Source organism: Callithrix jacchus, chromosome 11 (assembly GCF_049354715.1).
Source record: "Callithrix jacchus isolate 240 chromosome 11, calJac240_pri, whole genome shotgun sequence".
Classification (NCBI taxonomy): Eukaryota; Metazoa; Chordata; class Mammalia; order Primates; family Cebidae; genus Callithrix; species Callithrix jacchus.
The window spans coordinates 126,022,061-126,045,562 of record NC_133512.1 but is presented as its reverse complement, the minus strand read 5'-3'; the positions used below and the strand labels follow the sequence as shown (position 1 = coordinate 126,045,562).

The 23,502-nt window shown below is 37.0% G+C and overlaps 1 protein-coding gene across 8 annotated transcripts in view; it reads left to right on the top strand.

The window, feature by feature from the left end:
• CPED1 (cadherin like and PC-esterase domain containing 1) overlaps nucleotides 1-23,502 on the top strand; it is a 316,126-nt gene that overhangs the window by 79,335 nt on the left and 213,289 nt on the right. For all 8 annotated transcript variants that reach the window (XR_013524307.1, XR_013524306.1, XM_002752075.7 and 5 more), the window contains one exon: nucleotides 3,111-3,186. Coding sequence is in view for 6 of the 8 variants with exons in the window: in XM_002752075.7 (XP_002752121.4) it covers nucleotides 3,111-3,186 (76 nt within the window). In the remaining 2 variants the exon portion in view is untranslated. The remainder of the gene's footprint in view (nucleotides 1-3,110; nucleotides 3,187-23,502) is intronic.

The following is a 23,502-nucleotide window of genomic DNA, read 5'->3' as shown; positions in this document are numbered from 1 at the left end:
ATCCTTTCAAAGATATGAAAGGATGTGCTAAATAAAGAAAAATAAGTCTGTGTATAAATATACACACATATACATAGATGCATATTGGATGTAAGGCATTCAAACCTAATACAAGATTGGTATTTATGATAAAGGATGATTTGGATAATGATGTATCAGTGTAGGTTCATCAAGTGTTAACACATGGCCCACTCTAGTGGGAGATGTTAATAATGGAGGAGGCTCTGCATGTGTCGGGGCAAGGAGTAGATGGAAAATCTCTGTAACTTCTGCTTACGTTTGCTATAAACCCAAAACAGCTCTAAGAAATAAAGTCCATTAAAAAATAATTATTGCAGTGTTAGACTGGAGTTCATCATATAAAAGTCAGCTGATCCAAATTAAAACTCCTTTCCACTTAATAATGATGGAAATCTTATATAATTTGTGATACATATAAAAGTAAAAATTAGCATATTACTGGGTTTAACAATTAAAAAATGTATAATCTGTGTAATATAGTTGTTACCACAGCTGTATGACACGGGACCCTTGAATGTTTTCCCTTCTTTGTTCTGTTACTTTACTGAGTTTAACTGCTTAGTTTGGTGCTCAGTTCCAGAGTAGAATAGAGGTGATATTTCTGGTGTCACATGTCACTACAGTTATGTCATCAGCCATGCTATCAATTCTAAAGATGCACTTTGGAGGAAGGAACACAGGGAGAAGTCATTGTGTGGGTGGTAGGAAAATAGAAGGCAGAAGGATAGAACAATTGCTTCCCTTGGCTTGGCTCTAGGTTTTTGAAGTGCTTTGTTGGTAAAGACAAGGTTAGCAATGGACCTGAGTCAGTCCAAAACCTTTAATGCAGCTTACCCAATGCGTGATTCTCTTCCTGAGTCATATTGTTAAAGATTCTGTTAATTCACCAGCAACTGAATGATTTTGCCCTATTTAGGGAAAATGGCTCAATTTCACTGATTTTTGAAGCTTTTCACAGACTAATTTGGAAGCATACTTTCTGAGCTTAAAAACAAAAAACAAAAAATTATCTCTATTATGGGTTTTTTTATACTTTTGCAGTGCTCTGTCTGTTCCCTCCAGGCCTTCTTAAATTCTGAATTGAAGAATTCAGGTTTTCATGAAAACTTTTCTTTTTCTACATTTAGTTCCTGAGATTTCTCAATTTTGGATTTGAGAAACCAAGACAACCTTGAGATGGAAAGTGTAACAGCCATTTCTCAATTCTCAGTGCAAATAAATGTAAGGGTCATCAACTTTGATGTGGTTTGGCTGTATCCCCACCCAAATCTCATCTTGAATTGTAGCTCCCATAATTCCCACATGTTGTTGGAGGAACCCAGTGGGAGATAATTGAATCATGGGGATAGTTTCCTCCATACTATTCTCGTGGTAGTGAATAAGTCTCATGAGATCTGATAATTTTATAAAGGGATTTCCCCTTTCACTTGCCTCTCATCCTCTTGTCTGCCACCAATATATGCCTTTAACTTTCTGCCATAATTATAAGGCCTCCCCAGCCAGACGGAACTGTGAGTCCATTAAACCTCTTCTTCTATAATTCCAGCGCTTTGGGAGGCCAAGGTGGGTGGATCAAGAGGTCAGGAGTTCAAGACCAGCCTGGCCAAGGTGGTGAAACACTATCTCTACTAAAAATACAAAAATTAGCCAGGCGTGGTGGCAGTTACCTGTAATCCTAGCTACTTGGGAGGCTGAAGCAGAGAATTGCTTGAACCTGGGAGGTGAAGTTTGCAGTGAGCTAAGATCATGCCACTGCACTCCTGCCTGGGCAAAACAAACAAACAAACAAACAAACAAACAAACAAACACTTCTTCTTTTTTTATAAATTACCCAGTCTCTGGTATGTCCTCATCAGCATTGTGAAAAAGGATGAATACACACTTTGGTGTCCTTGCAGACTGTTACAATGTAGTGTTTAGCAATGCCACTGGTGCAGAATCACAACAGTGGGTTCTGCTAAAGCTTGGCCTCATTCATACAGGATCTGGGCTGAAGTTTGTCTTTCTAATAGTTAATATTGGGGAAAAGAAAGTTTGCTGAACACATGTACAGGGTTAATAAGGTAGCAAAGATTGGGGATGATTTTGTTGATGCACTGTTCCCAAGCACTTTAAGTGAATCAATTTTTAGAACTGTATCTTATTGATTTGGTAAAAATCTTAGAGCATAATCAAAGCTTAGAGATCAAATGCTCTGAATGCTTTATTTTGCAAATGAAGAAACTGAAAAAAAAAAGAGCAAATTATGATTGTCTTAAATGCCAGAAGAGGGCTACCACCCCTGTTTCTAGTTACCTCACTTCTCCAACTGCACCTGGGTTCTTTGTAACATGTCATGCCAGCAGAACATGGTGGAGAAACTGTAATACTTTATTAGATTAGAGTGTGTTAATTTGAAAGTAAAATCAATAGTGTCTCAAAAATCAATCCAATTTTCAGGCTACTTCATACTGATCTCTTTCTGTTGGCTTTAACAAGTTTTCTCATATTGGGTTTTAGTTTGGGGATTAAGTGGATGATGTTAGTTAATCAATCTGTAAATTCACGAGAGAAGGGAAAAATTAAAGTTGTCTGTATCTTTTCTTTTATAATATTTTCAAATTCATATATTTGAATTTATGATATTTACAAAGCTTTCTAGAAACAAGTCTTGGTTGAAGTGAAGTTTTGTGGGTGACTGGGTTTTATATTTAGAAACAATAATGCCCTTAATGCTGTTTATGAAACTTTGGTACAGGTTTCACACTAAATTACCACTAAACATCAAGTTATTTGTGTTACTATATTAGCCACAAGTATTTCTTTTTATATCTAGCAAATATCATGGCTTCAAAGTATGAAAGGGTTTTCAAAAGTGGTCCCAAATATTTTGAAGCTTTCTATGGGCAAGTTTTAGTTTTATGTTATCAAATAAGCTACTTCATTATTCTGGATTTGCATGGTGACTTGCAGAGATTTGAAGGTGGGTTGTTGGTGGTTTATACAATGCATCACATCTATACTTTCTGGTTTTTTTGTGTATGTTTGCTTTGTTTTGCTTTAGCATTTATGAACGCCTCACTCACTAGAATCTTTTTCATTCCTTTCAGGCAAACATATTACCAGAAATACAGCAGCCACTTTGCAGAAAGGAAGGATTATGTCAAATAGTTAGAAGATTCCCAGGTAATCTTTCATTTGCTTCCTTATGCTTAAACATGTGAGATATTCAGGCTTCCTTAGCAGACACTAGCTAACATGGTCTCAGATCAGCATCTGTGGCTCCTTTGCCTATGAATTCCACAACCACAGGTCTTCCACAGTTCACAAGCTTTGCCAATGGAAAGACCTACAGTGAGGAATAACAGTCATAACATTGGTGTTCTTTTAGTTTTGCCTTCTGATTTGCCAGATTAAAATGTTTCTTATTCTCCTTTATGTTTGTTTTTAAAAGTAATTATTACAGTAGTTCTTAGCTATGTAGCACAGGTTTTTTCTTTTCAAACTATGCATTTCTTCATGATTAAATTATTCAGATCTAAAAAATCTGTTTCTCCTTTCTGGAATCCTCTCAATTTGTCTGTCTGTTTAATACAGGACACTGAATGAATAAATTCTGTGTTTTAACTATATTAGGAATTTGGGACAAAAATTACCATCTTCAGTTTCCTCATAGGTTCCCAGAGTCAAGGACCTAGAAATAGAAATTCCATTTGACCCAGCAATCCCGTTACTGGGTATATATCCAAAGGATTATAAATCATTTTATTATAAAGACACATGCACACCTATGTTCACTGTGGCACTATTTACAATAGCGAAGACCTGGAACCAACCCAAATGCCCATTGATGATAGACTGGACAAGGAAAATGTGGCACATATACACCATGGAATACTATGCAGCCATAAAAAAACCAATGAGTTCATGTCCTTTGTAGGGACATGGATGAATCTGGAAACCATCATTCTTAGCAAACTGACATAAGAGCAGAAAATCAAACACCTCATGTTCTCACTCATAGGTGGGTGTTGAGCAATGAGAACACATGGACACAGGGAGTGGAGCAACACACACTAGAGTCTGTTAGAGAGAAATAGGGGAGGGACAGCAGGGAGTAGGGAGGTTGGGGAGGGATAACATGGGGAGAAATGTCAGATGTAGGTGATGAGGGGATGGAGGCAGCAAATAACATTGCCATAATGCAACAATCCTGCATGTTCTGCACATGTACCCCAGAACCTAAGGTGCAATTATATATATATATTTATATTTATATATTTATCTATATATGTATAAAATATAAAAATACAAAAAATCAGAAGGTATATGAGCCCTCATAGATAAAATAAGCCTTCTTAGATAAAATGATGGCCTACTTTAAAAACCATCAATGAAAGGGCTCCTCAAATTTCTTGTTTAAAACCCATTTAACGTTTAATAGCTTATGCCCCCAGAAAGTTCTTTACTGCATAATTAAAGCTTAGATCTGCATACCTTTAATTTTGTTTTGTATTAATTTGTCTCCTAGTTGGATCTATCAACTAATCTATCTTAATCCATCAGCTTTTCTATTGGGGTTTCTGTTCTCACTCCAAACGTAAGCCACACTGGCCTGTCCCACTGTAAAGATAACAGTCATCTACTGTCATTTACTGAGAATTAAAATAAAATAATAAATCATAATTCAACTTTCAATTTAAGACACATGTCTAAACTAAATATCTATGTAGATTTGCTTCTGTAGTTATTGTTTTATATAACAATTGTAACTTACTATATAAGCTGAGGTTTTTGTTTTTTTGTAAATTCTAGCTAGACAATTTTTTAATTGTATTAAAAAAGTAATGTTTTGGGGAGAAGCAATTAAAATAATTACTTTGATTAATACAATATTAAAAATATCCAGAAATTCCTTAGTAAAGGCAATCTGGAGAAATTATTTTTACGTTTTTACCAGATCCTACAGATTTAAAAATGTATTTTTCTTTGTTGCTATTTACATTTCAGAATCGTTGATTCAGAACATTAAGTTTCTTTAGCTTTGTACTTAGGCAGAATAAAATCATAGAGATGAAAAACTGTTTATGGTCAGAGACAGATTACCAGTTTTTAAAAAAAGTTCCCAAGTAATTCTTATTTAAGTTTATATTTTACATTTTGCTTCTATAAAACTAAGAGGTATTTTCTATCTTCTTATGCTTCAAACATTTTTTATTCTCAAGAATATTTATAAGCTTTAGGAATTTTTAGTTCTTTCCACACTCTGTCTAGTGTGTTAATTTTCTGTTTATCTTGTGACTAACAAGGTAGTTTCACAGAATATACAGCCTTTTAAGTGGAATTATTTCTACCATCATGCTATCTTTCTCTAGATGAAGAAAATTTTCTTACATGTGTAGCTTTAAAGAAATGTCTGAAGAATTATTTTCTGACCTTTTATAAACTACAGCTTTACTTTGTAGAATGATGCTATAAAGATACCATATATAATAAACTCGATATTCACAAAATTAACATTTTATTTATTGTGAATGCTGAATATTTAATATTGAATACAGATTAGGTAACAACATGTCATTACCTAAATATAGGATATAGTTATAAAAGTACAATAATAAAACTAAACATAACACTATAGAATCTAGACATGATATTTAAAGCCAAAATGTCCTGTGTAATTTTAAGCTGTGTTTCATTTGGCAGTGAAAAACACACAAATTTTGAGACCAGAGATTTTAGCTCTGCCACCTATTCGCTATGTGACTTAACTTGAGAGTGTTTTGTTTTTTCTAATACACAAAGTGGGGTTAAGAAGACCCATGTCATAGGTTTAATTTTAAAAGTCAGGTAGATTGTGTATGTGTGTATGTATAACTTAATTTGAATAAAGTATGTTATATGTTAGTCCTAACACATAATGTCCAAAAAAACGGTAATTAGATTACCCTGAATTAGAAAAATCAAGCAGCCACAAATCTAGAGGCAAAAGGCCTCACAATACTTAATATTTTCTCCCTTTACATGATATATTATCACTAAGATTTTATCTTTTGGTTAAAAACTGTAAGGGGTCTAAGATTTTACTCCCTCTCGTAAGGTCACAGATCAACCTGCCACAGTTTCATGGCAGAAGACATACATGCCTGGGTCAGAGACCAATGTCTTTTTTTATTTACAGCAATAGTGGTGAGCCAACTATCAGCACATGTACCCATTCACTGAAGCCTGTTGGCCCTCTGTATCTGTGGGTTGCATATCTGTGGATTCAACCAACCATGGATACAAGTATTAGGAAAAATAATCTCACAAAATTCCAAAAAACAAAACTTGAATTTGCTGCATGCTGAGTATTACACTGAATTCATGGGAATTAAGTGATGTGCAGGCATTGTATTAGGTATTATAAGTAATCGAAAGATGATTTTAAATATACAGGAAGATTTCATCGATTATATGCAAATACTACACCATTTAATACCAGGAACTTGAGCACCCATGGATTTTTGAATCCATGGCTGGGCGGTGGGGAGAGGGGCAGTCCTAGAACCAATCAACTATACTTGGTGGTTTGCATTTCAGGGAAGGAACCCCAAGCTTAGGAAGTTTGAATCTTTAATAATGTGCAGTGAGTATGCCTACACTTTACCCCAGAGGGAGACATTATATTTGTTATAGTGGACAAAAAATAAACCTTCCTTTGCTCTGGAGTGAGGCACCATCTCTATTTTTCAAGGCTTTCCACTATATAAATTTCTTTGAAAAGCTAGTTCAGAACAAATGTGGTCAGGGCCTCTGTTTGCAAAATGTGCGGAAATATAAAAGATACATAGAGCAGTGTCTCCAACAATTTCAGAGAGGATTGGTCCTAGCTCTGAGGCTTTGTCATCGTATGACTCTGAGCAAGATTTAAAACCTAGTTGTACTTGGGTTTTCTTATCTCTAAAAATCTAAAGTTTGGCAATGATCAATAATGCTAAGATCCCATAATTCTGCTGTGCCTTTTCCCCATATAGACTTGTCACAGACTTTATCTTCAGTATTAGGTAGAGACAGGAATGTTAAGAAAGGAGAAATGATCATTCTGGTAAATGTGGCTGGGACTCTTGCAAATGAGGAGGGACAGAGTGTTGGCTAGATGCAGAGGAGTGATTGGAGATAGCATGTAAGGCTAACACAGTCTGTTCCATTCCATAGCCAGACTGTACCTGACATTAGTCATGTGACTCACATGGAAGGGCACACATCCACGGAATTTTTAGTGGCTAGCACAAAGATTTATTTTTATCTTGCCACTTAATGCTTGGCCTTCTGAAAAAAAGTTTCATAGTTTTTAATTGGCCCAAATTTGTTGCTAATGTTTTTTGTTGCTTTTTATTAAGTTTTCTTATTTTGATAACAGGGACATCCCCCCTCCATATTTGGAAGACAAAATATAAAATAGAACATAAGAGAACTGTTTTGCTTGGGCTGTGAGTTGTTGTTTTTGTTCTTTTTAGTGCAGATCACCATCCAAAAAGTCTGGGCTAAAAGTGTGCCCAATATTTGGCCATAACTCATTCTTTCCAGTTCTGAGCACTGACCTTCATGTGAAGCCTGAAATACACCTGGACTTGTATTCAAAGATAGCGTTTTGAACATTAGGATATGTCCTCATTTTAAAAGTAACGCGAGTATATAAAGAAAAAGGAAAATAATAGGTAAAAGATAATACCTTTTGTTGCATCAAAAACAAGTTAGAGCTTTAAAAATTATAGATAGTATTTACTACCAAATATAAAATATATCTTCAAAATAATATAATTAAAATAACTTTTAAACATTGACCAATAATAGTTGTTTATTTTAGGTGGCACTGATGATTGTTCTTAATATTCCAGGTCTAATATGCTAAGCAAACTTTCAGAGAAGATTAAAGTTTGCTTGTTCTCTGTGTTTTCAAATCCTGATACCCACTCTGTGCATTCTGTGGACTTCTTGATGTTTCTATCATTCCAAAGAATCTGACCTCTGTCCCCAACATGATTATATTCCTTATACAAAACATTCCATCCCCAGGTAAAATTATCATCTCTGTAGTATGACTGACTTCAGCTAGGTGGTAGCAGAAAGGAAGCTGATGGAACTAATTCAGACTAAATTATACCCTCACCCCAGTTATAAGCCTCTTAGATGTATTTGCATTTTTATAATAGAAGCTTGCAAACCCAATGAATTTCTAATTGGTAGAATTTCTGGAAGTGCATTCAAATTCCCATTTAATTCTTCAGTAAGCCATCCATCCCCACAGCTTACCAAATCCATCCACTTTTCTTCATTTCTACCATGACCAGCCTAGTCCAAATTGGCATTCTCTCATATTCTTCTCACTTCCTTTCTTGCTCCTAAATAATCCAGTCTATTCCATTACCCAGCCTGTAGCAAGAGTGATCTTCCTTCCACCATTTCATAAACAACTAAACTGAGTGTATTAGATCTGCTCACATAAGTCTGTCTAGGGACTGAAACAGTACAGCCCAGGTAACCAACTCTCTGATGTTCCGACATGATCCAGGGACAGATTTTACCTAGAATAGGAACCATAAGCCCAGATGCTCACAGGGCCTTAGCATGTGACATAACAAATTCAGAAGCTTTAGAAGCCAGATAACCTGCACCTTTTCAGTATTTGGCCTGCTTTCAAATGTAGACTTTAACAAAAGCCATTTGGTCTCCAATAAGAAAAGAGTTGTTGATAGAGGAAAAGTGCAAGGCAAGGGCAAGTGCCCTCACGGAGACCTCTTTCAGCAAGTTTGGAAACCTCTGGATAAATTGCCTCATGTCTCTTATCCATGTGAAATTCAAATCCTATGATTCAAATCCCATCCAGTGTTCTAGTCCTCCCACTTCCTTCTTCACATGTTTTCCTGTACTCCTTTCCTTTAGCACATTCCCTTAGCTCTCAGTAACTTTAGCTTCCATTTTCCCTTACAAAACAGAAATTTTTCTATCCAAGGATGACAATGAAGCTGGGTTTTCTGTTAAAACTTTCCTCTCTGGTATTAGCAGGGATTTTCAACATATCTTTGCTACTTTTTCTTACTATCATCTACTAACTTTTGAACCATTTAACTCTTTTTTTAAAAATTATTTCTTTTGAGACAAGATCTCACTATATTGTCTAGGCTGGCCTTAAACTTCTGGGTTCAAGTGATCCTTCTGCCTCCACCTCCCAAGTGGCTGAGACCGCAGGAGTGGGCCACCATGCCTGGCTCACCCAACGTATTTGATAAGATGCTTATCACTTGGGTTAATTTCTTCCCCTCCACTTCAAATCTGCAATCATTCTTGTCAGATTCAACATCTGTAAAGATGATCCTTTAATTTCATACCTCTTTGAGTTTATCCATGACCTTATTTATCTTCAGCTTCAGCCTCCCACCTCCGTAGCCCTGCTCAGTAACATGTATTACCCACAATTCTACCTCTGGAAACTCAAATTTATTCACCAGTTTACAATCACATCCTTTTGGGCTTCCTCATTCCTTCAACACCACCAGCCTTGGAAAATCAGATGACATTTTTGGTACTCTTAATTCTGTCACTTTCTCCAAGTCCAACAGTCATTTTTAAAATCATAAAGTCTTTGCTACCAAGCCTGGACCATTTGTTCTTTCAGCTGAGATAAAAATACCTGGAACATTCTTTCACATCAGCGCTTAAGCCATCAACCAGTCCTACAGTCTGATTTCTCTTTTCCTACATACACAAAAAATGGGAGTGAATCACACAGTGTGCTGTTCTCTCCCCCTAGGATGCATTCCTCACTTACTAAAATAGAAAAAATAAATCACACTAATTGTGAAATTGTCAGTTCAACCACCACCACCACCAAGAAAAATTAGCTAGTGGCTGCTGAAATAGCCTCATTCAATTACCCTCTAAAATACTTAGAAATATTCATACCAAAAAATGTTAAGAACTATTTCCAGCATTTATAGCATAGAAGCATCTAGAAGAAATTTCCATACATTCCAAGGCTGATGGAACTAAACTGTAGTTCCTAATGCTCTGTTCAATTCAGTATGGGCAGAGGAATGCTGCACCTCCATATCAGGATGTATTTTAAAAGAAAAGCCAACAGAATGTGCTGTTGGTTGAGACATGGTTTGTAAAAGAAAGCCTCCCTAGAGTTTTTTCCAGTCATCAGTTCAAATAGACAATTTAGACACTGAGAAATAGAGCATTAATTTGTCAGTTAACCATGGGCTTAAGAGAAGTCATGTGGCAGATCACAGATACATTTCTTCTGAATTGAACATAGTGGTTTTAAAATGAATATATATATATATATTTGCACTATGTTTCCTCTGTGTTCTTATTATACCTTGAAAAGCCTCCATTGTAGCAGTGTCCCAATGTGGCTTTGTTGCACAGTTGCCCCTTGAGCAGTGCAGGTGTTAGAAGCACTGACACCCCATGCACTTGAAGACTTGCCCATAACATTTTACTCCCCCAAAACTTAACTACTAATAGCCTACTGCTGGCTGCAAGCCTTACTGACAAAGTCAGTTAACACATATTTTGTATGCTATATGTATTACATACTGTATTTTTACAATAAAGTAAGCTAGAGAAAACCAATGTTATTAAGAAAACCATAAGGAAGATAAAATACATTCACTGTTTATTAAGTGGAAGTGGATCGTTATGAAGGCCTTCATCCTCATCATCTTCATGCTGAGTAGACTGAAGAGGTGGAAAAAGAGGAGCATTTGGTTCTGCTGTCTTGGGGAGGCACAGGCAGAGGTGGTAGAGAAGGTGGAAGAGGAGGCAGAGGCAGGCACACTCAGTGTAACTTTACAAAATATACCGTAATTTCTGTCTGACTTCTTTGCTTTTTCATTTCTCTAAAAGTGTTTCTTCCCAACACCCGTCCTTCTTCTACAGTTTACTTTAGCTTCAGTGCCCATATCATAGGAGGGTTCATTTTGAAAAAGAAGTCAGAAGCCAGCTTGTGTAATGCAAATCCTTTTCCCAGATTGTCTAATGACAACTCGTTTTCTGGCACTGCTTCTTCTACATCTTCTTCCTCATGAGCTGGCACTGGTTTGGAAGCACTCATCTCCATGAAACTATGAATGTTTCAAGTCATCTTTTGTTAATTCCTCTGCTCCTGAATTTCTCCAAGATCCATATCTTGAAGCCTTTTATCTCTTACTTTTTTTTTTTTTTGCCAAATCCACACATTCTTTCACAATTTCCTTGACTGACTCTCTCATAAATCATGTAAAGCCATGTACACCATTGGTATAGTTTTCTCCAGCAGGAATTTATTCTTCTGGGCTGATGGTTTTTATAGATTTTTCTATAGCAACTATGTCATCTTCAATGGTGTAATCCTTCCAGATTTTCATGATGTTCTCTCTGTTGGACTTCTCTCCCATAGCACTGACAATCCTTTCCATAGAGTACTGTGTATAATGAGCCCTGAAGATCCTATGACCCTCTGATTTGGACACTGAATTAGATATTGTATTTGAAGGCAAATAGACCCCTTTGATGCCTTCAAAGTGTACAGCTCATGGGGTTCTGTGTGATCATGGTCATTGGCCAATGAGAAAAGAACTTTAAAAGGCAGTCTCTTACTGGCAAGGTACTTCCTGACTTCAGGAACAAAGCATTGATGGAACCGATCCAGAGAAGGGGTTCTTGTCCAGGCCTTGTTGTATAGCCAAAATTCTGGCAGCTAGCATTTATCTTTGCCTATCAAAGCTCAGGGGTTAGAAGCTTGATGAGGACAGACCTGATCTTAAACGCAACTGCACTTGCACAAAAGCATTGAGTTAGCTTACCTCTAAATCGTAGTGCTGACTTTGCTTCCTTACTAGTATATTTCCTTTGTGACTTTTTTTTTTTAAGAGGATACCTTCATCTGCATTAAAAACCTGTTCAGGCAGATATCCTTTCTCCTCAATGATTTTCTTAATGGTGTCCAGGAATTCGTCTGCTACCTCTTGGTTGGCAGAAAATGCTTCTCCTGTTGCCCTGACATTTTTTTTGTTTTTTGTTTTTTGAGATGGAGTTTCACTCTTGTTACCCAGGCTGGAGTGCAATGGCGCGATCTCAGCTCACCGCAACCTCCGCCCCCTGGGTTCAGGCAATTCTCCTGCCTCAGCCTCCTGAGTAGCTGGGATTACAGGCACGTGCCACCATGCCCAGCTAATTTTTTATATTTTTAGTAGAGATGGGGTTTCACCATGTTGACCAGGATGGTCTCGATCTGTTGACCTCGTGATCCACCTGCCTTGGCCTCCCAAAGTGCTGGGATTATAGGCCTTGAGCCACCGTGCCTGGCCGCCCTGACATTTTTTAAGCCAAACCTCTTTTTGAAATTATTAAGCCATCCTTTGCTAGCATTAAAATCTCAGCTTTAGATCTTTTACCTTTCTCTTGGTTTAAGTTGTCATATAATGACTTTGCTTTCTCTTGAATCACATTAGAGTCTGCAAGAATGCCTTTCTTTTAGCAATCCTACACTCACATAAAAGCTGCATTTTTAATACAATAAAAAGATGTTTCCCAAAACGTGCAATGTTTTCACAGCTGCTTGTGTAGCTACAGTGATGGCTTTATGAATTTTATTTTCTTTTGTTTACCGTGGTCCTTATGCTGGGTTTATTTATCTTGAAATGGTGGGCAACTGCAGCTACAGACCTCAATCTATGGTACATATCGAGGAATTCCACATTTTCTTGTAACATCATGGCTTTCGGCTATTTCTTGGGAGCATTTTCAGCATTACAGGTGGCATTTGTATGAGTCCCACAGTGTTATTCAAGGTTACAGCATTGCATTAAGCATGAGGAGAAATACAGAAGAACAACAGCATTTTATTTTAGTTTTTACAGCAATACACAGCTTACTAGTCTGACAAACTGCTCAGAAGAAGGTGATTAGCATCAAAAGGCATTTTAAGCAAATACAGGAAATACTTGTGCTCACTGCAGTAGCAACAGGAGATGGCGACAAAATTATGACAGTAGTATGGTGTGTACTACTGCTGATTTTATGCAGTTATGATTTAATACTGCATTTTTACATTTGTTTACATTTCTCTCTACTGTACCATGCATTGTCTGCATATGTTTGTGTTTATAAATTTTTAGAATTTTTTTTGAGATGGAGTCTTGCTCTGTCACCCAGACTGGAGGGCAGTGGCATGATCTCGGCTCACCGCAACCTCTGCCTCTTGGGTTCAAACAATTCTCCTGCCTCAGCCTCCCGAGTAGCTGGGATTACAGGCACATGCCACCATGCCCTGCTAATTTTTGAATTTTTAGTAGAGACAGGGTTTTACCATATTGGTCAGGCTGGTCTCAAACTCCTGACCTCAGGTGATTCACCCACCAATAAATTTTAACTTTTTATAAGATTTGTGTACATTGCATGGTAGTAAGTGATAAAACATACTGAAATCTACATATATTTTACATTTTCATAACATGACTAACCTTTTCTTCATTTTAAAAATATTACTTGGCTGTGCGGTTCACCTATGAGGTTTCTTTTAAATTATTGCAAATTTCCAAAAATTTTCCCAATCTATTTATTGAAAAAACAATCTGCTTATTAGTGGACCCACACAGTTTAAACCCATGTTATTCAAGAGTCAGCTGTATTTGTGTATGTGTTTGTCTCCCCACAAAGACTGAGACGCCCTGAGGGTGGGACTTTATTTTTTCACTTCTCAAATTCAGTACATGGTCATAGTCCCTAATATATAATAGTCACTCTAATAATTTTGAACAAAACATGCTAATGATGGGGTCAGGGTTATGGAAGTGAAGCCCTGCCAATCATCAGAGAGTTTTGGCAATGCCTGGACTAATTTCTCTACTTATGCATTATGAGCTCGATATTGAGCTAATAATGCTATGGGGCAGAGAAGAAGGGTAGGAGAAGTCAAAAATACAATTCCTCACTCCTGAAGTCTTGCAGGAGTACCCATTTTAAATAATAAGCTGCCTACATGTGTGAAAGTACCCATTTTAAATAATAAGCTGCCTACATGTGTGAAAGAATTAGACAACTAGTTGTAATATTATCCATAAACTAGGTAGAAAGATAGCAATGCATTTCATAATACAGGATCAATTTCTGGGTGGTTACCATTGTAGCCAAAAGACTGTTACTCCTTGGAACGATCCAAAATGGCTGATCGCTAACATCTCGGGTTTGCAGCTCCCAGTGAAAGCGCAGAGAACCAGAGGATGCCACACTTTCAGACAAATTTTGGTCGCTCACAGAGCAGAAGATTCCCAGTGGAGGAGCCGCACGGGTCGCCAGCACGACTCTTGTGGCTGGTGCAGCGATTTTGCTGGCACCTTGGCGCGGCAGCTTTTGGTGCAGAGTAAGCAGGACTGGTTCCCCTTCTGACCGAGGTTTGGAGGAGCCGCATGGGTCGCCAGTGTGACTCTTGTGGCCGGTGCAGTGGTTTCGCCGGCACCTCGGCGCAAAAGCTCTTGGTGCAGAGTAAACGCGACTGGTTCCCCTTCTGACCGACGTTTGGAGCTCCGAGAAGGCAGAGTTGCCTATTATGGACTCAAGAAGGAAGCCAGACTGGAGATTCCCGGGCAGAAAAGCACCATCAGTCTTAATGCTGCTGTTTTGGCCGGCGCAGTGGGTTGCCCATATTTCGGCCCTGGGAATTAACAACTTGGACGTCCACTCAGAGACCTAATTTGAAAGTTGGTAATTACAAAGATGACAGGTGGATAAATTTACAATGATGGGAAGAAACCAGCATAAAAAGGCTGAGAATACTCAAAATCAGAATGCCTCTCCCTCTAAAGAGGATCACAGTTCCACATCGACAAGGGAACAAGGCTTGATGGAGAGCGAGTGTGTCCCATTAACAGAATCAGGCTTCAGAAGATGGATAATAGGAAACTTCTGTGAGTTAAAAGAACATGTTGTAGCCCAATGTAAAGAAACTAAGAACTTTGAAAAAAGTTTTGACGAAATCCTAATGAGAATAGACAACTTAGAGAGGAATATAAGTAAATTAATGGAACTGAAGAATACAATGCGGGAACTCCGAGAGGTATGCATAGGTTTAAACGCTTGAATTGTTCAAGCAGAAGAAAGTATATCAGAGGTGGAAGTCCAACTTAATGAAATAAAATGAGAAGACAAGATTAGAGAAAAAAGGATAAAAAGGAATGAGCAAAGTCTCTAAGAAATGTGGGACTATGTGAAAAGACCAAATTTACCTTTGATAGGTGTACCTGAATGCGACGGAGAGAATGAATCCAAGCTGGAAAATACCCTTCAGGATATTATTCAGGAAAATTTTCCTAAACTAGCAAAGCAGGACAATATTCAACCCCAGGTAATACAGAGAACACCACAAAGATATTCCTCAAGAAGAGCAACCCCAAGGCACATAATCGTTAGATTCACCAGGGTTGAAATGAAGGAGAAAATATTAAGGGCAGCCAGAGAGAAAGGTCAGGTTACCCACAAAGGCAAGCCTATCAGACTTACAGCAGATCTCTCAGCAGAAACTCTACAAGCCAGAAGAGAATGGGGGCCAATATTCAACATCCTTAAAGAACAGAACTTTCAGCCCAGAATTTCATATCCAGCCAAACTAAGCTTCACAACTGAAAGAAAAATAAAATCTTTTATGAACAAGCAAGTACTCAGAGATTTTATTACCACCAGGCCTGCTTTACAAGAGCTTCTGAAAGCAGCATTATACATAGAAAGAAATAACTGGTATTAGCCTTTCTAAAAATATACCACAAAGTAAAGAGCATCAACATAAAGAAGAATTTACACCAATGAATGGATAAAACAGCCAATTAACATCAAATGGCAGTAACCCTAAATTTAAATTGACTAAATCCCCCAATCAAAAGATACAGCCAAAACCCAAGAGTATGCTACATCCAGACCCATTTCACATGCAAGGATACACAAAGACTCAAAACAAAGGGATGGAGAAAGATTTACCAACCAAATGGAGAGCAAAAATAAATAAATAAATAAAAAGCAGGAGATGCAATTCTCGTATCTGATAAAATAGATTTTAAAGCAACAAAGATACAGTGATAAAAGGATCAATGCAACAATAAGAGCTAACGATCCTAACACCCAGATACATAGAGACTTAGACTCAATGAGACAGAAAATTAATAAGAATATCAAGGACTTGAACTCAGATCAGGAACAAGTAAACAATAAACATTTATAGAGCTCTCCACTTTAAATACACAAAATATACATTCTTGTCAATACCACATCATACCTACTCATAGGTTTAAATGAAATATTGATTGGCCATTATTAATACCCATTTTTTAGAATAAAACAACATTTCTGTTCTCTCTCCCTCTTTTTCTTCCTCTTCCTTCCTCTCCTTCACTCCTTTTTTTCTTTCCTTCTCTCAAAAAAAAAAAAAAAAAAGAAAAAAAGACTGTTATTCCTATCTAAAAGGACAGGTTTGACCCTTTCTCACATGGTTCGTTGACCCTTATGCATGTGATCTAGAGAGGAACCAGTATTTTTTTTTTCCATGCAGACTCATAGTTTTGTACATTTCAATGTAAGTCTTTAAGTATTTGTTCACCTTTCATTTGAGGAGAAGCTGAGTGCTGACTGCCAGAGGATGGAATATAAAGACAGTGGTGAGAGTTTTTCTCTGTTCGTATCCAGTGATGTTTTAGTACTTCTTATAGATTAGTTCTCTCAACAATGTCTTCATTCTAATGGTTCTGTATTCCAGGAAAAGGGAATAAATCTGCTATTTCTTGCTGACTATCAAGCTTTAGCTTTTCTTCTCCATGGATCTTGTAAAGAAAAAGTGAGGGTGTATGATATAAGCCAGAAAAACCTAAATCAGAAAGAACATTGATCTAGATCACAGCAAATATTGATGAATTTTTTTTAAGATCTAAACTTAAAAAAAAATACTCATGAGTCCCATATGACCAACAAAGGAATAGAATGACTATGATAAAGGGTAGGATCCTCTTCCCTTTATCCTCCCCTTTGCCCTTTTCCTCCCTTCCTCCTGATGGCTCCTGAAGACTCCTCCTTGACACCTCCCCATCTCCCATTAAACTTGGGGGTGTTCAGTCTGAAAATAATGACTCCAGCTAAGGAACTCGAGAATAGATTGAGTTAACAGCAGTCAGTAGGGGTGAGTGTATTTTCCACCCCCACTTTTTTGTGATTCTCTCCATTTATCAAGAATGAAACTTAGTAGAATGTTCTTCTTTTTCCTTTCTGTATCCTGTTTAGGTTTCTGGCCATCCATGAGCAGAAAGTTAATGGAAATGGAAGTCAAATTTTAAAAATGATTGCACATGCATTTTTTTCCTTTCATCTTTCAATTTAATTATGTCTTTATTAAACAGTAAGACACATTCATTATGAAAAGAATAGAAAATACATAGGAGCAAAAAAAAATGAATTTAGTGAAATTACATACCTTTCTCATTCATGTGCAATTTTTACATACTAGAATGCTACATAGTTCAAGTGTGAACAAATTATTGCACATTTATCAATGGGAAACTGTGAAGACATTATAAATGATGGATATGTAAATTTGATATTATAAAAATGTTCCAACCATATTGTTGTGATAAAAATAATAGGAAAGTAGGCTCAATAATGTATGTATTATATATATATTAATATATTTTATACATTTTGCTATTTATACAATATATTTAAAATGTATATTAACAACACACTTTGTTTTAAAATAGATACACTTACATATATGCAAACATATTAATTATTTTTAAATGTAAATATGCATGCCTTTTACCTTGGGTTATAGTATTTCTAGGCTCACATAGGTTTAAAATTTTTATGTAATCAAATTATTATTTTTAAAGTAGTTTTTACACCTCACTTTCAGGTGTACAGTATCCTCAGAAGTAAATTCACCATCCTCACTTAGTTTTTCATTTTTTTGTACTCTTTTGTTTAGTACTTTATGATTTGTTTTTTGCTTCTTTTTACTTCATGCTACTTTATGATTTTTTTTTAATTTTTAGTGAAGCATTACGTTTTTGTGGAACATTTCTTAGTTCTGAAATAAATGACTCTTCTAGCCAGGTGCAGCAGTAGCATGTACTTGTAATCCTACCTACTGGGGAGGCTGAGGCAGGACGACTGCTTGAGGCCAGGAGTTCCAGACTAGCTTGGCCAACATAATGAGATCTTGTCTCAAAAAAAAAAAAAGTTTTCTCTTATTGACCTGCTAGTTGAAACCCTGATCATTTTATGCTTGAATTGCATGTATCCTCACTATTTCTGTATGTCGGCCTCATTCTCTCTTTCTGCAGACTGACTTTCTCCACATGATGGGGAAGATGGCTACCAGGTACTTCCAGTTCAGAAATGCAGCCAGTTCTTTTTCACCTCCAAATTGGGAGAACAACATGTGTCATCAGCCACCTCCAAATTGGGAGACCAACATGTGTCACAGTGCTCAACGCTGTGACCAGGAGAATATCTCCTGTGAATGGTTGGGCTGAGGTTGCTCCCATGGGCAGTATATTAGTTTGCTAGGGCTGCCATCATGAATACCACAGACTGGGTGGCTTAAACTAAGTAAATTTTGTTTCCACAGTTCTGGAGGCTGGAAGTCTAAGATGAGGTGTCAGCTGAGCTGCTTTCTTCTGGGGCCTCTTTTTGACTTGCAGATGGCCGCCTTCTTGCGATAGTCTCATATGTCCTTTTCTTTATGTGCAAGCCTATGTCTGTGTCCTAGTCTCCTCAGGACCTCAGCCGTATTGGATTAGGGCATACCCAAGTGACTTCATTTCATCTTAATTACCTCTTTAAAGTCCTTAACTACAGATACAGCCATATTCTAAGGTACTGGAGGTTATGTCTTCAACATATAAATATGGGGGAGGAACGCAGTTCAGCTCATAGCAGCCAGTGATGGGTGGAGAAGAAAGGAGACTGTGAGTGGCAGATTCATGATATCACATGGAAAGAGGAGAACAGATCCCCAAAGAAGAAAGAGATTCTGGACAAAATCAACAGATGTGTATTAGTAGAGGCGTTTGTTGACTGCTTATGGTAAAGCCCATGGAATTCTTAAGCAGATGTAGTACCTTCAAAATCATTTTAAAGTAAGGAAATATTAATCTTTTCTTCCTTTCAGCACCAAGAGCTCTGATACTGCCCACTGGCTACCCAAGTGCCCATCTGCTGGTCTATATGTAGAACTGCCTTTCTGTGCATGCTTGGTTCTTTGTCCTGCAAAAGCTGCATCAAACTCACTGAGCCAAAGATGTCTCTTGCTCCTTGTTGCTCATAGCTTTATATTTGGCATAAGGCCAGTTTAAAAGTTCATTTTCTAGAAAACATTTGCAGTTTGCTGACATCTCTGAAGTTGTACAAAAGACTGACTGGCTGAGAAAGCTGAATAACCTCTCTGCTTTTTTGGTATAGTAAATTTCAAAGCCCCAGTGCTGAACAGATTTGGTAAATTTTTACATTTCTGGTTTGTGACTTCTATACCTATGTTGCTCTGTGTAGATATTTATCTATTTCACTTAGAGAGTTTGTCATCTTATGTCAAATGCCACTAGATATCATGGGCAATATTGGGTAGCATATTGATAATTTGTAGGATTATGAATATTAATTCTGATTTTCAATAGACCAAAAAGGAAGAAGTAAAAAGAAAGATACTCACTTTTGTGATTTAAATCTCTCCAGCAGGCCCATTTGCTCATGTAGATAATAAACATAGATGCTTAGCATTGTGTCTGTGTAATACCAAAATAGCTTGCTAACACACAAACTTTAACCAATTGATACTGGATTTATTTTGCATTACATAATAAACACTAAGTATACCATATTTTTACTGTGCAGATTTGGTTATCCTGTTCATCTAGCCTGAGTTTATCAATCAATAGTTTGTTCTTAGTTATGTGCAGACATATTCCATGTCTCAGCATATAGTCTGTGAAAATAAAGTATATTATAAAATATACTGCAATTGTTCGCATCTTCCTCAACAAATACACTGCCCAGTGATTGTGATATGATTGCCCCATATAAATCCTTCCTGAGCTACTATGCTTACAACAGAAATATTAGGAGTTTATTTGAAATCTGAATCAGATGTCTAAAACACACTGCTTGCTTCAAAATAGATGAGAACTTTTTTGCAGAAGTGGTCAAACTTTTTATTTTGAAGCCATCACAGGCTCTGCCTGGGGATTACAAGAACCAGGTTAAAAGTGTAGAGCACAATCAAGTTCAAGGATTTAGCTGCTGAGGTGGTAAAAATTTACCCTAAAATGTACATACCTACTTTGTGAATAAATCCAGTAAGTGAAAGAGAAATATACTGTACTGTAATTTTTATTATTTATTTATACATTTAAAAAATCTCTCCATTTTACACACACATACACACATACGTATACCCAGAGAGAAAGAGATTGAAAGGGAGGGAAAGAGTTTGGTGTTGGGGGACATCGTATGTTGAACTTCAAGACAATTACGCTTCCAGTCTCCTTCTGGAAGTAGATATAGATATTGAATAACAAGAAACTTACAAGTGTTATAAAAGAAAAACCGTGCTAGCAAGTGTGCAGTGCTCAAGGCTGTTTTCATTTATTTTCACAGAAGTCCAGGGCTATGCATTGACTTTTGATTTGTAACATGTCATCAATATCAGAAAATAAAAGCCCACTAAAGTGATGCATTAGCTGAAATGCACAAACCTCCATAAATTGTATGCTATACAACATGTTATCCATGGAAAGGCAATGCTCATTATGACTAGTCTCTTAAACTTACCTTTCATTTAAAGGATAATAATTAATATTATTAGGATCAAGGCATTGTAACAGGCGTTTAGTCTCTTCCAATCTGACACATCCTGTTGAAAAATATATTTATAAAGACCCAAAATGAGAGTTGCAGCAAACTATATGCAAAGTGCATTACATTCATTTTCCTTAATAGAATCTTAGAAGCTTTCATTTGCATTTGAAGTTGTGGTTAGAAAGGAGCATATCTTGGCAGAAGTATAATTAGCTGAATAAATGGAGTAGCTCTGTAAGATGTTTTGCTCTTTGATGGGTTGGGTGTGCTCCTGTCTGGGGAGAAGCATGAACTCTATTATGTAGAAAACCCCATTCAAATCCTGTGATTTATTGCATCAATAACTTTTAAGGCCATTTTCTTTCAACTTCTTTTAGCACCATCTAATGGTGAAATACGGAACTTTATCTTCTGCGTCACTTTCATTAACATCACAGGGTTAGAGCAGCAGTGCAGCCCCAGTGTCGATACTCATTTCACAAGCGAATGTGTTGCATTTGAGAATGCCAGCTTATGCCAAAAAGAGACACTCTGATTTAGAAAAATAGGGAAGTAAGTGCAACTTAGAGATGGAGTACAGTAAACAAGCATAATTAGTACTCTCTTTTATCTTGTTTTATAAATAACTATGGTGGGCTTTATAATTTACACTGCAGGATTATTTTATAAATGTTACCTTAAAATAATAACAAGAGATAACATTAATTTGTTTAACTTATCAATGTCAAACACTGTATCAGTCACTTTATGCATTTCCTTCTTTTAACCCTTTATAGCAGGTAATTCTTCCACATTAGCTGAGAGGGCCTTTCCATGGCTCATTTTGCCTCACCTGTTTCTCAGCATCTATGAGAATGTATGCATGTATGTTCTGATAAGAATTTACAGTGATGGCAGAAATCAGGAATCCTATGGCCCAGGCCTGTGGTAACCTAATTCCAGTTCCACCTAGCTGCTAAATATAGTTACGTGACTCTGGGAAAAGTCCATTGTCCATTTGGGCTTCTTTTCTAGACTTGTAAAATGGAAATAATTAAACTGGCCATTCTTTTCTTATGGGGTTCTTATAAAAATGCTTTATAAAAGAATACATATTCTGAATTATGAAAGTAATATATAAGAGATTATGTCTATATTACTCTGGGTATCCAGGGATTGATTTGCAGGAAGAAATTGAATGAGGTTTTCTGTTTTCTACCTCAACATAAAGCTGTCACAAGAATATATAATGTGCTTTTTTGAGGCATTCTGATTTAGAAAGAAATAGGCAAGTAAGTACAACACAGAGGTTGTAGATAGTCAAAAAACATAATTAGTACTGGATTTTTGTTTATTTTATAGATAATTATGGGGGCTTTATGATTTTACGCTGCAGAATTATTTTATAGATAGATTACCCTAAAATAATAGCAGGAGATGACATTAATTTTTTAACTTATATGTCAGACACTATGTTGGGTACTTTTTATACTTCCTTCTTTTAACCATCTATAGGATAATCATCTAAAGGATAGATATGTTCATGCCTTTTTTAGATGAGTAAATGAAGGCTTCAAGGACCTCTGGGCTACACAGCTATAAAGCAGCATATCCGTAGCTAAAGTACTAGGCTATAACTTTATGATAAACTTGTAGCACTATACTGTGTTTTAAGTCTGTCTAATAAATAAGAAAGGAGCTATTTAAAGAAAATTGTTACAGCTAGGCCTAATGAGAAACTGCATTTACCTCCTCTATTATTATTCTTCCATCAACTAAAATGATCCTTTAAATTTCTTATTTATAATTATATTTATGCATAAGCAGAAGTTAAGTGAATTGTTGAAGGCAAAAGATTATCTATCTTTTCTTGCTTTGTCTTAGTGTTTTTATAGAGCACTCAACAGCAGATGGGACTGACCAGCCCTGGAAGAGTCAGGAGCTCCAGTCCTCGGCTCTCACTGGCATGCTCCTTCTTGAGGGTCCTCCTTACTCTTTCTTCTGTTACCCCTTTTCTGAAGTACCTACGTCAGACTCAGCTCCTCAGACCATCTGCAGCATAGAAAATTTACCAGTGCAAACCTCACAGTGCAGTCTTATGCCTGGAATTCATGATGAGTCAGATATGGGTGTAGACACCAGCATTAGGTCTGGGCCTCCAAAATAATAATGACCTCCTCCCCCATGGGACACTTGGAAGGGCCAAGAATTTGTTGTCCTGGCTTTTGGAAGCTGTTCTTCTGGTCTTCCTGGGTGGGAGGTCTTTAGAATTCACTGACTGTGCTGCCAAACTGGTTTGTATAACACCAATCTGGGAATGTTAATTAATGAGTACAGGTAGAGCCAAATTACGTTTTATGGGAAATATATGATTTCTGTGGAATTAATGGTTCTTGAAAATAGTTTTCAGAATGAGTAATTGCCTTGACCTGATTGCATAGGTTCTGGAGGATAGTGGAGAGGTACAGATGGAGTCAGGCTGCATAGGCGTAAATCCTGTCCTGACCACTCGATAACACAGTGTTCTCGGGCAAGTTGTACCTTCTCTGTGAAACTCTGTGTTTTTTCCTCTCTAAGTACTGACGAGCCCCGGCCCTGCTTAGCTTCCAAGATCAGATGATATTGAGCACATTCAAGGTGGTGTGACCATAGTCTGTGCTTCAG